The 17,549-nt window shown below is 42.1% G+C and overlaps 1 protein-coding gene across 2 annotated transcripts in view; it reads left to right on the plus strand.

Annotated features, from left to right (window-relative positions):
* Positions 1-17,283, plus strand: part of mre11a (MRE11 homolog A, double strand break repair nuclease) — a 100,382-nt gene extending 83,099 nt beyond the window's left edge. For both annotated transcript variants that reach the window (XM_048533545.2, XM_048533547.1), the window contains 4 exons: positions 8,395-8,453; positions 12,688-12,755; positions 14,375-14,450; positions 16,972-17,283. In XM_048533545.2, the coding sequence (XP_048389502.1) occupies positions 8,395-8,453; positions 12,688-12,755; positions 14,375-14,450; positions 16,972-16,992 (224 nt within the window). In that variant the 3' untranslated portion in view covers positions 16,993-17,283. The remainder of the gene's footprint in view (positions 1-8,394; positions 8,454-12,687; positions 12,756-14,374; positions 14,451-16,971) is intronic.
* The last annotated feature ends 266 nt before the right edge of the window (positions 17,284-17,549 follow it).

Genomic DNA, 17,549 nt, shown 5'->3' on the forward strand with positions numbered 1-17,549 from the left:
GAGAACCATGCACCTGAACTCCAAGGTCCCTCTGTATAACCACAGTCCTCAAGGACCTACTGTTCACCATGAAATTCCTTTTTTTAAAACTTTCTAAAATGCAACACTTCACACTTATCGGTCAACCCACTTGTGCAGCTGAGCAAGCTCCTGTTGCAATTTATAAAACCGTCCTCAGGGGAAAAAGAGGAGGGGGTGTAGCACTACTAATCAGAGAGGGTATCACAGCTACAGAAGCTTCCATTGTCGAGGAAGATCTGCCTACCAAGTCAGTGTGGGTGGAAATTAGGAACAGCAAGGGAGTCGTCACCTTGTTAGGGGTTTACTACAGGCCCCCCAATAGCAGCAGGGAGATTGAAGAAAGCATAGGTCGGCAGATTTTGGAAAAGCGTGGACGTGGTAGGGTTGTTGTAGTGGGTGACTTTAACTTTCCCAATATTGATTGGAACCTCCTTCGAGCAGAAGATTTGAATGGAGCTGTTTTTGTAAGGTGTTCTGGAGGGTTTCCTAACTCAGTACGTTGACAGGCCGACGAGGGGAGAGGCCATTCTAGACTTGGTGCTCGGAAATTAGCCGGGGCAGGTATCAGATCTTGTGGTGGGAGAGCATTTTGGTGATAGTGACCATAACTGCCTCACATTCTACATAGCTATGGAGAAGGAGAGGATTAGGCAAAATGGGAGGATATTTAATTGGGGAAGAGGAAACTATGATGCGATTAGACATGAGTTAGGAAGCATGGACTGGGAGCAATTTTTCCATGGTAAAGGCTCTATAGACATGTGGAGACTGTTTTAAGGAACAGTTGTTGCGAGTGATGAATAAATATGTCCCTCTGAGACAGGCAAGAAGGGGTAAGATAAAGGAACCTTGGATGACGAGAGCAGTGGAGCTTCTCGTCAAAAAGAAGAAGGTAGCTTGCATAAGGTGGAGGAAGCTAGGGTCAAGCTCAGCTCTAGAGGATTACAGGCAGGCGAGGAAAGAGCTCAAAAATGGTCTGAGGAGAGCCAGGAGGGGGCGCGAGAAAGGCTTGTCAGAACGGATTAGGGAGAACACACAGGCATTTTACACTTATGTGAGAAATAAGAAAATGGTTAAAGAAAGAGTAGGGCCGATCAGGGATAGCATAGGGAACTTGTGTGTGGAGTCTGAGGAGGTAGGGGAAGCCCTAAATGAGTTTTTTGCTCCTGTCTTTATGAGCGAAACGAACTTTGTAGTGAATGAAACCTTTGAAGAGCAGGTGTGCATGCTGGAACGGATAGAGATGGAGGAAGCTGATGTGCTGAAAATCTTGTCAAACATTAAGATTGACAAGTCGCTAGGCCCGGACCAGATTTGTCCTCGGCTGCTTTGGGAAATGAGAAATGCAATTGCTTTGCCATTTGTGAAGATCTTTGCGTGCTCGCTGTCCACGGGAGTCGTACCTGAGGGCTGGAGAGAGGCAAATGTAATTCCTCTCTTCAAGAAAGGAAATAGGGAAATCCCCGGCAATTACAGACCAGTAAGTCTCACGTCTGTCGTCTGCAAGGTGTTAGAAAGGATTCTGAGGGTTAGGATTTATGACCATCTGGAAGAGCATGGCTTGATTAAATGCAGTCAACACGGCTTTGTGAGGGGCAGGTCATGCCTCCAACCTTATCGGGTTCTTTGAGGATGCGACTAGAAAAGTTGATGAGGGTCGAGCTGTGGATGTGGTGTATATGGACTTCAAGGCATTTGATAAGGTTCCCCATGGTAGGCTCATTCAGAAGGTCAGGAGGAATGGGATACAGGGGAACTTAGCTGTCTGGATACAGAATTGGCTGGCCAACAGAAGACAGCGAGTGGTAGTAGAAGGAAAATATTCTGCCTGGAAGTCAGTGGTGAGTGGTGTTCCACAGGGCTCTGTCCTTGGGCCTCTACTGTTTGTAATTTTTATTAAATGACTTGGATGAGGGGATTGAAGGATGGGTCAGCAAGTTTGCAGACGACACAAAGGTCGGAGGTGTCGTTGACAGTATAGAGGGCTGTTGTAGGCTGCAGCGGGACATTGACAGGATGCAGAGATGGGCTGAGAGGTGGCAGATGGAGTTCAACCTGGATAAATGCGAGGTGATGCATTTTGGAAGGTCGAATTTGAAAGCAGAGTACAGAATTAAGGATAGGATTCTTGGCAGTGTGGAGGAACAGAGGGATCTTGGTGTGCAGATACATAGATCCCTTAAAATGGCCACCCAAGTGGACAGGGTTGTTAAGAAAGCATATGGTGTTTTGGCTTTCATTAACAGTGGGATTGAGTTTAAGAGTCGTGAGATCTTGTTGCAGCTCTATAAAACTTTGGTTAGACCGCACTTGGAATACTGCGTCCAGTTCTGGCCGCCCTATTATAGGAAAGATATGGATGTTTTGGAGAGGGTTCAGAGGAGGTTTACCAGGATGCTGCCTGGACTGGAGGGCTTATCTTATGAAGAGAGGTTGACTGAGCTCGGACTCTTTTCATTGGAGAAAAGGAGGAGGATAGGGGACCTAATTGAGGTATACAAGATAATGAAAGGCATAGATAGAGTTGATAGCCAGAGACTATTTCCCAGGGCAGAAAAGGCTAACTCGAGTGGTCATAGTTTTAAGCTGGTTGGAGGAAAGTATAGAGGGGATGTCAGAGGCAGGTTCTTTACACAGTGTTGTGAGAGCATGGAATGCGTTGCCAGCAGCAGTTGTGGAAGCAAGGTCATTGGGGTCATTTAAGAGACTGCTGGACATGCATATGGTCACAGAAATTTGAGGGTGCATACATGAGGATCAATGGTCGGCACAACATCGTGGGCTGAAGGGCCTGTTCTGTGCTGTACTATTCTATGTTCTATGTCCACATTACTGCCTACTTTAGTGTCATCTGCAAACTTCCTAATCACGACTTGTACATTCTCATCCAAATCATTGATATGGATAACAGCAGTGGGCCCAGCTCTGATCCTGAGACACACCGGTGGTCACAGGCCTCCAGTCCAACAAGCATCCTTCACTACTGTCTGCCTCCTACCATCAAGCCAACTGTGTATCCATTTTGCCAGCTCTCCCAGGATTCCATGCGATCTAATCTTCTAGAGCAGCGTACCAAATGGAACCTTAAAGGCCTTACTGAAATCCATACTGACTATCTCAACCGTCTTGCCCTCATCTACTTTCCTGTCACTTCATCAGAGAGCTAGAACTAATTTGTGAGGCATGATCTCCCACTCACTAAGCCATGCTGACTACTCCTAAGCAAACCCTGCCTTTCCAAATGCATGTATATCTCATCCTTCAGAATCTTCTCAAATAATTTACCAGTGATGTTAGACCTACCGGTCTGTGGTTCTAAGGTTTTTCTTTACAGCCTTTCTTGAATAAGGGCATAACATTTTGCAACCTTACAGTCTTCCAGGACCTTACCTGTGGCTAACGATGCAAATATATCAGGTAGCAATATTTTCTATAACGTCTTGCAGGGTTCTACAGATAGGTGCTCCTGTGGATGTAAAAGAGACTCCAGGATGGTGTATTGCCTCCCTTGTGCCAGAGCCCAGGATGTCTCTGAACAGGCAGAAAGCATTCTGAAGGGAGAGGGTGAACAGCCAGAGGTTGTAGTACATGTTGGTAGTAACGACATGGGTAGGATGAGTGTCGAGGTCCTGCAGCAGCAGTTCAGGGAATTGGGGTAGAAAGTTAAAAGGCAGGATCTCCACGGTCATAATCTCAAGATTACTCCCTGTGCCACATACCAGTGAGGATAGAAGTAGGAGGATTGTACAGCTCAATACATGGCTAAATAGATGGTATAGGAGGGAGGATTTCAGATATCTGGACCTTTGGGACCCCTCTGGAGCAGGCGGGACCTGTACAAGAAGGATGAGTCGTATCTAAACTGGAGGGGCACAAATATTCTGGTTGGGAGGTTTAATCTAGCTTAGCAGGGTCTGGGAACCAAAGCAAAGCTGAATTGGCTGAAAGGGGACAAGAGTAGGGCCAGTAAGGTTCAGAGGAAGAGCAGACAGGGTGTGGTTGCAAAACAAAGCAGGTCTGGTAGACTGAAGTGCATCTGTTTCAATGCAAGACGTGTAACTGGTAAGACAGATGAATTTAGAGCTTGGATTAGTACTTGGAACTGTGATGTTGTTGCTATTACAGAGACTTAGTAAAGGGAGGAACAAGATTGGCAACTTAATGTTTCAGGCGGGATAGAGAAAAGCGTAAAAGGGGTTGGGGAGTTGCACTACTTGTTAAGGAGACTGTCACAGCAGTACTGTGAGAGGACACCTCAGATGGCTCATACAGTAAGGCAATATGGGTAGAGCTCAGGAACAGGAATGGTGCAATCCCAATGTTTGGGGTTTACTATAGGCCTCCCAACAACCAGAGGGAGATAAAAGGACAGATGTGTCGGCAGATTTTGCCAAGATGTAAAAAAAAACAGGGTTGTTGTCATGGGTGATTTTGGCTTCCCATTTATTACCTGGGACTCAACTAGTGCTTGGGGCTCGGATAGGGCAGAGTTTGTCAGGAGCATCCAGGAGGGCTTCATGAAACAGTAAGTAACAAGGAAAGGGGTCGAACTGGACCTAGTATTGGGGAATGAGTCTGGCCAGGTGGTTTATGTCTCGCTAGGGGAGCAGCTCAGGAACAGTGGTCAGAATTTAGTAAACTTAAGCTATTGATGGATAAAGATGGGTATAGTTGTCAGTTGAAGGTGCTAAATTGTGGGAAGGTTAATTTTACAACAGTATTAGGAACTAAAGAATGTAGATTGGAGGCAGATGATTGAGGGTAAATCAACATGATATATAGGAGGCTTCCAAGTGTAAGTTGCTGGGAACTCGGGGCCACACGTTCCTTTTAAGGATGAAGGATAAATATGGCAAGTTTAGGGAATGTTGGATAATGAGAGATATTGTGAGCCTAATCAAAACTAAAAAGGAAATATTTATCAAGGCTAGGAGGCTGGGAATACATGAAGCAAGGATGGAATGCAAGGAAAGTTGAAAGAAACTTAAGCAAGGAGTCAGGAGGGCTAAAAGGGGTCATGAAAAGCCATTGGCCAACAGGATTAAGGAAAATCCCAAGGCTTTTCATACATATATAAAGAGCAAGAGGGTAGCCAGGGAATGAGCTGGCCCACTTGAGGACAGGGAAGGGAATTTGTGTGTTGCACCAGAGGAAATGGGCGAGGTATTAGATGAGTACTTTGCATCACTATTTACCAGAGAGAAGGACTTGGTGGATGATGAGTCTGGGGAAGAGTGTGTAGATAGTTTGGGTCATATTGAGATCAAAAGGGAGGAAGTACAGGGGTCTTGAAAAACATTAAGGTAGATATGTCCCCAGGGCCTGATGGGATGTACCCCAGAATATGGAGAGGGGCAAGGGATGAAATTGCTGTGGCCTTGAGGGAAATCTTTGTATCCTCACTGGCTACAGGCGTGGGGGTCTGCAAGGATTGGAGAATACCCAGTGTTGTTCCATTGCTTAAGAAAGGTGGCAAGGATAATCCAACCAATTACAGGCCGTGACCCTTTTGTCATTGGTAAGGAAATTATTGGCAAGGATTCTTTGAGACAGTACTCACTTGGAAATAAGTGGGCGTACTAGCAAGAGGCATCGTGGTTTTGTGAAGGGGACGTCGTGCCTCCCTAACTTGGTTGAGATTTTTGAAGAAGTGACGAAGGATGATCGAGGAGGGTAGGGCAGTGGATGTTGTCTACGTGGATTTCACTAAAGCCTTTGACAAGGTCCCGCATGGCAGACTGATACAGGATGTAAAGTTGCACAAGATCAAAAGTGAGCTTGCAAGATGAATTTTATTAATCTATTAGTGTGATAGCTTTTATTAGTGGAAGGGTGTGTTTGTGAATGGAGAAGTGTGACTAGTGGTGTTCCTTAAGGATCAGTGTTAGGACCATGCTTTTTGTAATATATATAAATGATTTGAAAGAAAATGTAACTGGTCTGGTTAGTAAGTTTGCTGATGGTAGAATTGCAGATAGTGATGGGGACCATCAAAGGATACAGCAGGATATAGATCAGTTGGTACTTGGGCAGTGAGATGGCAGATGGAGTTTAATCTGGAAGAATGTGAGGTAATGCATTTTGGAAGGTCTAATCCAGATGGAAAATGTACAGCAAATGGCAGAACCCTTAAGAGTACTAATGGGCAGGGTGATCTGGATGTATAGGTACACAGATCATTGAAAGTGGCTACACAGGTGGTGAAGCTCATCAACAAAGCATATGGTATGCTTGCCTTCAACAGCCAGGGCTCTGAGTTTAAAAATTGACAGATAATTTTGCAGCTTTAAAGAACCTTAATTAGGCTGCAATTGGAATATTGTGTTCAATTCCGGTCACCACACTACCAGAAGGATGTGTGGCTTTGGAGAGGGTACAGAAGATTTTCCAGCATGTTTCCTGATATTGGAGCACATTAGCTATGAAGAGAGGTTGGAGAAACCTGGGTTCTCAATGGAATGAAAGAGATTGAGGGGCGACCCAATAGAGGCCTACAAGATTATAAAAGGCGTGGACAGTCAGAAGCTTTTTCCCAGGGTGTAAGTGTCAATTACTAGGGGCCATAGGTTTAAGGTGTGAGGCGCAAGGTTTAAACATGATGCAAGAGGCACGTTTGTTTTGCTTACACAAAGGGTGGTGGGAGCCTGGAATCCGAAGCTAGGGGAGGTAATGGAAGCAGATAATGTAGTAACCTCTAAAGTGCGACTTGACAAATATATGAATAGGATGGGAATAGAGGGATATGGACCCCGGAAGGGTAGGAGGTTTTAGTTGTGACAGGCAGCATTTCGGTGCAGGCTTGGAGGGCTGAAAAGTCTGTTCCTGTGCTATAATTTTCTTTGTTCTCGGATACATCTGGTCAGGAGCAGGAGGTTTATCCACCTTCATAAATTCTAATACTTCCAATGCTGCCTCAACTGTGAAAATGACTAGACCCCAGATGTTGCCACTAACTTGTCCAAGTTCCCAATTCTTCATGCCTTTCTCCACAGTAAATACAGAGGAGAAATATTCATTACAACCTCGCCCATCTCCTGCAGCTCCACACATCTCCACTTTGGTCCTTGGGGAGTCCTATTCTGTCTCTTGTTACTCTTTTTTTTCTTTAATATACTTAAAGGAATCTCTTTGGATTGACCCTAATCTTCTCAGCCAAAGCTATCTCTTGTCTCCTTTCTGCCCTCCTGATTTTCTTCTTCAGTAAACTCCTATATCCCCTGTATACCTCCAGGGATATGTCCTTCCAATCTTGTTCAGCTTGGTCAGTGGTGGTGCAACCAAGCCACTTGAGGTGATGAATATTGAAGTTCCACGCCTGGAGTAAACATGCACTGTTGCTAATATCAGTAAGTCTTCCAAGTGGCGTCTGACTTGGAGGAAGAAATGAACTGCATGAATTATATTTATAATTATATGAATTAAGGGTTATAGCCCATAATCAAAATCGTCAGGTACATCACTCATATCAAATGATAGCTGGAAAAAAATACAAGCAATGCCATGCAATGCAATTGACAGGGAAACTCATTAACACTGAAGAAGCATAATTATATAGCACTATCCTTTTTTGGGAAGTTTAATAATGTGGTGTGCTATATGGGAGTTGTAGTTTTCATTCTTTAACTGGAATGTACTAAAATCAATTTCTCATAGGATGGCTAGGTATGAACATTATAATGAATAGTTATGATCTGAAAGTTCTGGATTTGAAACAACTTCGTTAATGTCAAATTGGTTAAGCTGTTGCATGTTATTTAAGGCCATGTTTCTTAGCAGTGTATGGACAAATGTGGGTATTTGAGGTGTTTTGATATTTATGATTATATATCTGTGAGTTTGAATTTTGTTAGTGTGGCCTCAATTTGAACTAGAAACCTACCACAGGAAATAACAAGAAACATAAATTTAACAGAATCCTCCTAATCAAAGTTGAACTTTGTATTCATAAACTTTAAATTATCTACTAATTTGAAACAGACTTCAAATTGAACAAATTAGTTTGTACAAACTATTGTTGATGCAAGCAAATTAAATTAGTAAGTAGATGGTATTAAAAATAAATTTATATTTTTAGAGTATTTTAGCTTGTGCCAATCAAATGATACATATTACTTGAACAAAGTTTGCTATGACATATAAACAACAAATTAAGTTGCTAAGCACTAGAAGTCATGCTGCAATCCTAGACCACCATGAGCAATACCATGGGATATGACCATCTTCTGAAAACAATTAAATGTTTGTAGAAAAAGTCGTAGGTTTTGAAACAACAGCCATTTTACTTGTGGCTTGATTATAATTTTTCTGTTGTATAACAAAATGTTTGTTTGTTTATTTAATTAATTAACAATAACCAAACGATCTTTCTTTTAGCTTTTAAAAGATCGAGCCAGCACCCAGCACAGACTTGGCATCAAAGTCCTTCTGAGGAGGTAACCGTTTAATCATCTATAATTTATATCACAAAAAATCATTTCATATATGCTAATCAGTTTACCATGACCATGCAACTGGGAATCAAGACTAAGGTGTAGCATTCAGGCTGAGGGGCGTTAAAGGTTGGAACATTAGGAGGGAGGCAATGGCACAGTGGCATTGTTGCTGGACTGGTAATCCAGAGACCCAGGTAATGCACTAGAAAACTGGTTGAAATCCCACCATAGCAGATGGTGTAATTTGAAATCAAAATGAAATCTGATTAAAACGTAAATGATGACCTAGCTCGGAATGTAGAGTCAAGACAAAGTTTGATATTCCAACCACATTGGTGGAAGGTTTGCTCGAGTAGTTCGAGAGGGTTTAAACTAGTATGGCAGGGGGGTGGGAACCTGAGCTGTATACCAGAGGTGAGCGTTGATGCAGGTGAGGCAGTAGCAAGAGGTAGACCAGCTAGTGGGAAGGATTTTCCTGGGAAGGAACCAAGGGATCGGTTAAAGTGTGTTTGCTTTAATGCAAGGAGTATCAGGAATAAAAGTGATGAACTTAGAGCATGGATCAGTACCTGGTGCTATGATGTTGTGGCCATAACAGAGACATGGGTTTCTCATGGGCAGGAATGGTTGCTGGATGTTCCAGGGTTTAGAACATTTAAAAAGAATAGGGAGGGGGGAAAAAGAGGAGGGGGTGTAGCACTACTAATCAGAGAGAGTATCACAGCTACAGAAGCTTCCATTGTCGAGGAAGATCTGCCTACTGAGTCAGTATGGGTGGAAATTAGGAACAGCAAGGGAGTAGTCACTTCGTTAGGGGTTTACTACAGGCCCCCCAATAGCAGCAGGGAGATTGTAGAAAGCATAGGTCGACAGATTTTGGAAAAGTGTGGACGCAGTAGGGTTGTTGTAATGGGTGACTTTAACTTTCCTAATATTGATTGGAACCTCCTTCGAGCAAAAGATTTGAATGGAGCTGTTTTTGTAAGGTGTGTTCAGGAGGGTTTCCTAACGCAGTACGTTGACAGGCCGACGAGGGGAGAGGCCATTCTAGACTTGGTGCTCGGAAACGAGCAGGGGCAGGTATCAGATCTTGTGGTGGGAGAGCATTTTGGTGATAGTGACCATAACACTCTCTCATTCTACATAGCTATGGAGAAGGAGAGGATTAGGCAGAATGGGAGGATATTTAATTGGGGAAGAGGAAACTATGATGCGATTAGACACGAGTTAGGAAGCATGGACTGGGAGCAGTTGTTCCATGGTAAGGGAACTATAGACATGTGGAGATGGTTTAAGGAACAGTTGTTGGGAGTGATGAGTAAATATGTCCCTCTGAGACAGGCAAGAAGGGGTAAGATAAAGGAACCTTGGATGACGAGAGCGGTGGAGCTTCTAGTGAAAAGGAAGAAGGTAGCTTACATAAGGTGGAGGAAGCTAGGGTCAAGTTCAGCTAGAGAGGATTACATGCAGGCAAGGAAGGAGCTCAAAAATGGTCTGAGGAGAGCCAGGAGGGGGCACGAGAAAGGCTTGGCAGAAGGAATCCGGGAAAACACAAAGGCATTTTACACTTACGTGAGGAATAAGAGAATGGTCAAAGAAAGAGTAGGGCCGATCAGGGATAGCATAGGGAACTTGTGTGTGGAGCCTGAGGAGGTAGGGGAAGCCCTAAATGAGTTTTTTGCTTCTGTCTTTACGAAAGAATCGAACTGTGTAGTGAATGAAACCTTTGAAGAGCAGGTGTGCATGCTGGAATGGATAGAGATAGAGGAAGCTGATGTACTGAAAATTTTGTCAAACATTAAGATTGACAAGTCGCCAGGCCCGGATCAGATTTGTCCTCGGCTGCTTTGGGAAGCGAGAAATGCAATTGCTTCGCCACTTGCGAAGATCTTTGCATCCTCGCTCTCCACTGGAGTCGTACCTGAGGACTGGAGAGAGGCAAATGTAATTCCTCTCTTCAAGAAAGGAAATAGGGAAATCCCCGGCAATTATAGACCGGTAAGTCTCACGTCTGTCGTCTGCAAGGTGTTAGAAAGGATTCTGAGGGATAAGATTTATGACCATCTGGAAGAGCATGGCTTGATCAAATACAGTCAACACGGCTTTGTGAGGGGTAGGTCATGCCTTACAAACCTTATCGAGTTTTTTGAGGATGTGACTAGTAAGGTTGATGAGGGTCGAGCTGTGGATGTGGTGTATATGGACTTCAGTAAGGCATTTCATAAGGTTCCCCATGGAAGGCTCATTCAGAAGGTCAGGAGGAATGGGATACAGGGGAACTTAGCTGCTTGGATACAGAATTGGCTGGCCAACAGAAGACAGCGAGTGGTAGTAGAAGGAAAATATTCTGCCTGGAAGTCAGTGGTGAGTGGGGTTCCACAGGGCTCTGTCCTTGGGCCTCTACTGTTTGTAATTTTTATTAATGACTTGGACGAGGGAATTGAAGGATGGGTCAGCAAGTTTGCAGACGACACAAAGGTCGGAGGTGTCGTTGACAGTGTAGAGGGCTGTTGTAGGCTGCAGCGGGACATTGACAGGATGCAGAGATGGGCTGAGAGGTGGCAGATGGAGTTCAACCTGGATAAATGCGAGGTGATGCATTTTGGAAGGTCGAATTTGAAAGCTGAGTACAGGATTAAGGATAGGATTCTTGGCAGCGTGGAGGAACAGAGGGATCTTGGTGTGCAGATACATAGATCCCTTAAAATGGCCACCCAAGTGGACAGGGTTGTTAAGAAAGCATATGGTGTTTTGGCTTTCATTAACAGGGGGATTGAGTTTAAGAGTCGTGAGATCTTGTTGCAGCTCTATAAAACTTTGGTTAGACCGCACTTGGAATACTGCGTCCAGTTCTGGGCGCCCTATTATAGGAAAGATGTGGATGCTTTGGAGAGGGTTCAGAGGAGGTTTACCAGGATGCTGCCTGGACTGGAGGGCTTATCTTATGAAGAGAGGTTGACTGAGCTCGGTCTCTTTTCATTGGAGAAAAGGAGGAGGAGAGGGGACCTAATTGAGGTATACAAGATAATGAGAGGCATAGATAGAGTTGATAGCCAGAGACTATTTCCCAGGGCAGAAATGGCTAGCACGAGGGGTCATAGTTTTAAGCTGGTCGGTGGAAAGTATAGAGGGGATGTCAGAGGCAGGTTCTTTACGCAGAGAGTTGTGAGAGCATGGAATGCGTTGCCAGCAGCAGTTGTGGAAGCAAGGTCATTGGGGTCATTTAAGAGACTGCTGGACATGCATATGGTCACAGAAATTTGAGGGTGCATCCATGAGGATCAATGGTCGGCACAACATTGTGGGCTGAAGGGCCTGTTCTGTGCTGTACTGTTCTATGTTCTATTAAGGCAGATTTTGTAGCCCTTCTTTAAGTATGTTTTAGGCATGAGTGGCACATGACAATTGGGAGCTCACCACCTTCCTACCCAATCCCATTTGGTCCCCACAGTACTATGGAGGAGGTGATGTGCCCTGTAGTCTGCCTACCCTAAAGTCTAATGGTCAAAAGGGCCAATAAATGCCCACCTGCCACTGCTGAATGCCAGTGGAGACAGATCGGCTACTTCAGGATCTGTTTGCTTCCACTACCATAATACACTGAGCAGTAGAAGGCAGGTGAGTGTGGGGAGGTGTTTGTTTTTTTTTCCACCAGAGTCGATGGAAGGACCAGAAGAGAGATTGTACATTTAGCAGCTGGATGGAGGGGTGGCATTGTGCAAAGTGGAGGACACCACCAACTGTTTACCCCTCTCCCACCATCTTTCTCATATACTGTGGTGGGTTCCTAGTTCATATTGCAGTTGTGATGAGATGGAGAGAGAAGCCAAAAGAAGAAATAATGTTTAATGAGCATTGACGAATTGAGGGTACAGGAGAAAAATGGTCTTGGGGAAGAGTACTGCATGTAAAATTCCCATCTGAGTCAGCAAAATAAATACATGGCTGGAGCATTACCTTTTTCATGTATGCATCTACTCATGATGATTACAATTATGACTTCACCTGCCTCAAGTTAGGAATCTCCTTCGCTCCACCCGGCACGTCACATCCAAATGGTACCCCTCCCAATTCTCAGACCATTTCCAAGGTGAGCGTTATATCCTATTTATGAATGTTCTGTCTCCACAGATTTGGCTGTTTTACTATATTTCTAGCATTTTTTGTTTATCTCAAAGTATTTTCAGGGTTTTCAAAATTTTTTAATGGTATTTGTTAAATTTTTATTTTACAGGTCGTAATTGGTGATGATTCAGATGTGGAAGAACCTTGTCTATCCAGTTTCTCAAAACAAAATCAGGGGTATGCATACTTTGTTCTCATATGGTCGCAGCATATGATGGTAACAGCTATTAGTTTGAAAATGAATATCAGCTGGAGACTTCAAGACGTTGCAAATTTGCTGTTTTCCATGTTTGAAAATGTACAGTACCTCTGTTTTGTAGACAAATGATAATTGAATCCTATGAATGAATGTAATACAGGATATTGCAGGCTTCAAAAATCAATTTTAAATGCGCTGCTTCACTCTCACTCTTGTGCTCTCTCTCTCATTGAAGAGAGATGACTTAGTGGCTTAACCTGAGGATCACCACACCTTAGGCTAGCGCATGACATCAAGTACTTGGGACCTTCATGGCAATCTCAGCTGGAACACGAATTGAATCCACGCTGTTGAGGTCACCAACTGAGTTAACCAACCGCTGATGAAATAAGTAAAACATCTGAAGTTTTTTTTACTTCTGATGCTGTAAACTTGATCACTTTATCTGTACCTGGCTTTGCCTATGAAAGTAATCGGGGCTGCAAATTGTAAGAATAGGATGCTGAGGGCAGTTTCCGCCATGTGCGGCCATTCAAGCATGCCTTCAAAATAAGCTGCTTTTCTTCCACGTACAGAGACTAATTAAACGGTTTTGAAATGTTTTGTTTATTACAAAGTCAACAATCTACAACAGAACTAATATTAGAAACCAGTCAAACTAGTAAATGAATCGGTATAGTTTCTATTTGCAGCGATTTTAAAATTGGGTTACTCAGAGGTATAATAGTTGGGATTTTTAAAGTCATGTTTCTTCATTTGAGGTGTGGTCAGGTTACATGCAGCATTGGAGTAGAGCAATTTTCTTTGCACATTTTTCTCCAGTTTTAAAACTGCAAAGTCTGCCTGCCAGCCAAGGGTTTCTGTGCTAATGGAGAAGGGGGTATGTAGAGGAAGCAGTGTAAATTACATCCAGCGCTCCTGTACAGAAGGAATCTACAGATTTTCATTGCAGCCTCAACAATCGTAAGCAGTCAGGTTCTGCACCCCACCACCCTGCTTTATTTTTAACAGATTTTCTTTTGCCAAATTGTCTTCATGTCATAGCAACACAATGGTGCAGTAGCAGCTTTGAAATGTGATGTTTGTCACTTGCATGTCACAAGGGTGGGAGAAACCAGGATGCCATCATTACCTGAGATTTTATGATATCAGTGTTACACATAATTGGAACTTCCCATGAGTACTAAGGCTAAACTGGAGAACAGAACAGTTTGTTTAATATACTATGAAAAGCGCAGCCTGAGAGCAAACATGGGAGTTGACGAAGGGCCGATGCTGTGTTAAGGTTGAGCATTTAAAAGTTGTTTGACTGCACTGAATTATGGCTGAAAGAGCTGAATTCTCAAGAAGTGATGAGAGTGACTGCCCTTGAGGCCGAGGCAGCATTTGACCAAATATAGTGTCAAGGAGTGCTAGCAAAACTGAAGTCAGTAGGAATTGATGCTACCTGTTACATCACTAGACCAGCTCCCACTTTAGATGTCACTTAATATATGTATTACAGAATTTCATTTTTTTAATGAAACAGCCCTTTTGCATTTCTCACAAATGGATAATGATTCTAGTTGTTGATTGTGATCTTATTTCATTTAAAAAGGAATTCAAGATCTTTCAGTAGAAGAGGTTCTCAAAACCAGTCTAAAGGAGTAAATTTTTATGATGACGATGATGAGGTAATTTCTAGTTTTCTCCCTCTTGATTGTTTACTGTGTTAAACACACTAATTGATGGTGTTCAGGTCAGGCAACATCTGTGGAGAGAAACACAGCGTTAATGTTTCAGGTGGATGATCTTTCATCAGAACAACTGAATTAAATTCCATCTGCTACTTGTCTGCACATTCTGTTTGATTATCTGTGTCCTATCGCAGCTGTCACACCTCCAGAGTTCGGTAACACTGGTAAATTTTAAAGTTTTAATCTGTAATGCAGGATTCAAACCATTCCTTCTTTCTTTTGTTCCATTTTAGCTAAAGTAGATGAATAAAGTGTGGTTTTGTTCAAATTCAGTAGTTTGACCAATCAAATCTGGAGCACAACACCTTTCTTTAGGAAGAAATTAGGGTCTGAACTATCTTCCGAATATTTTGAGGGGATTTGGTCTGGTCCATTATATTAGTAATTTGCAGATGACACCAAAATAGGTAGTGAGGTGGACAATGAAGATGATTATCTCAGAATTCAATAGGTCCTTGATCATATGGGCCAATGGGACAAGGAGTGGAGTTTAATTTAGATAAATGTGAGGCATTGTATTTTGATAAGACAAACCAGAACAGGACTTGTATGGTAGGCCTCTGGGGAGCATTGCTGAACAAAGAGACCTAAGGGGGCAAGTGCATAGTTCCTTGAAAGTGGAGTCACTGTAGATAAGTGGTGAAGAAGACGTTTAGCATGTTTGCATTCATTGGTCAGAACATTGGGTATAGGAGTTGGGAGGTTACGATGTGGCTGTACAGGACATTGGTGAGGCCGCTTTCAGAATACTGTGTACATTTTTGGTTGTCCTTCCATAGGAAAGATGTTGTTAAACTTGAAAGGGTGCTGAAAAGATTTAGAGGATGTTGGTGGGACTGAAGGGTTTGAGTTACAAGGAGAGGCTGAATAGGCTGGGGCTATTTTCCCTGGAACTAGCAACAGGGTCTGCTGTTGGTTGAGGGTGGGCTGTTTAAAAGGCTTATGTCAATTTTCCAGGATTTTGTTGGTTGCTTTTGAGAAAATTAAGCCCTGTGGCCCCATGGTCTCTCATACCCTGCCTATCAACTCAGACGCTTCCACAATTAGTGTATGTGGAACTGCTCAGAAAAGTTTTCTAAAAACAAAAATGGGAGGGTCAGTTTTTACGGGAGTGAATATCAGCAATCAGCCACACCTTTTCAAGTTATAATGACCAAAACAATAGGCTCTTCATATGTCTTTAACTTCTGTAATTAGTTATTGAACCAAGGATTTAAAAACACTAAGAAATTAAAAGTCACCAGTAAAGCAATTTTTCGTACTTCAATGCTTCAATGAGGTGACAGTTTAAAGGAGCCTGGATTCTCATTATGAATATTTGTCTGAGATACAAACTCCCTCAAAGCATTCTCTTTATTGGCATATGTGCAGGTAGCACCAACAAAAATCGTAGACACTAGGCATCAGGGCTGGAATTTCGGAGTTCTGCCTACCATTTTGTAGGTCCATGGAGTCTCTGTGATTCTGCAAAAATCCAGCCTTTTGAATGAAACATTGAATAGAAACCATGTTTCCTGATTCACTGAAACTTTCCCAAAGTGCAATTAAATTTAGAGAATTGGGAGTCTTCTTGGTGTTTTGATGAATATTTGTTCCTCAACCAACAAAGGTAAACCAGCAATCTAGCCATTTATCTCAATATTGGATGTGAGTCCTTAATGAATGAAAAATTGCTTTTATGTTTGTCTATGTAAGTGATTGCACCTCCAGAAGTTCTTAACATGCTGTGAAATGTTTTTGGAAGTCCTCAGAAGTGATCCAAACATGTAAAAGATGCTACTTTAAGGTGACCTTCAGCAGAAATTTCTTGGACTGAACTTTTAGGCATCCATTCCAACCTTTCAGCATGGCAGTTACTTTCCACGCTCCTTTGATGAGCCTTAGACTATTTTTCTACAATAAACTGCTTGACAAATGTTTGTACTTCATAAATTTTTATTGAAAGTAGCATTAAGATGAACTGTTTTTTGAGCTATATAAAGAAGATAGCACTCCTTCATGAATGACTCAATCAATTTTAGTGCATAGAAGTTGAAACCAGTCAACACATCTTTGAAATCATTTATACATTTTACTGAGTAATCCCCTTTGATTGGCTAAAGATATTTTGATGTGTTGGATGTTTTGTACCTGCAGTTAATTTGGGCAATAGCAAACTGAGTTAATCAATACAGCAGGTTACCAAAATAACACTTATTTGCGCATCTCGGAAACATTTGTACTTCCAACATAACTAAGTGTATGTTAATATACCTACATTAATGTACATTAACATTGACCACTGCACAAATTAAAAGGTTAATGCTTATTCAAAATGTGAGTATTGAATAAACATGTAATTTGATTTGAATTTCTGGAAGTCACATCCTAATTGATAATGTGGTGCCAAATGATCTAGAATTCTGATAATCTAATATTTGGAATGATTTGTCCTAATCGTATCAATGTTTATTCCCAGGATGAATTTGATCCCTTTTAAAAGTTCTGCAACTCCCAAAGGAAACAGAAGATAACTACTCAAACTCCCATAATGTACTGATGGCTTATATTCTGGAGCTTTCTGTTAACAGTTTCAGTGACAATAATTATCTAATGAAAGATTTTTCAACATTGTTCTTGCTTAAACATTTGTTACCTGACACAGAGGTGGATACCTGTCAGTGGATGTGAATACTTCATTTTTGATTTTTGCATACGTACGGTACTGTTTTCCATTTATATTTGTATTCTATGTGAATTGTTTTATTAAAAGAATACATGATACCTGAAAGTGCTTATTCCAGTGGCTTTAGGATGGTTAAATCATTGAATAACCTTTTACTTATTAACTTCTTGCAGATTCGTGGACATTTAAAGAAGGATTTCTCTTGTGTAAAGTGTTATGAATTTTTTAAAAAATTACTTGAAGTTTAGATATATGTATTTTAGACTTGACTTCTCCGAGCCTTGTATTAAATACCTATCTCAGTACTATCTAGGTCCTATTATTTAAAAATTAAATGTGTATCATTTTTAAGCATATATGATATTCAAAAA

This window comes from Stegostoma tigrinum, chromosome 6, assembly GCF_030684315.1.
Source record: "Stegostoma tigrinum isolate sSteTig4 chromosome 6, sSteTig4.hap1, whole genome shotgun sequence".
In the NCBI taxonomy this organism is placed as follows: domain Eukaryota; kingdom Metazoa; phylum Chordata; class Chondrichthyes; order Orectolobiformes; family Stegostomatidae; genus Stegostoma; species Stegostoma tigrinum.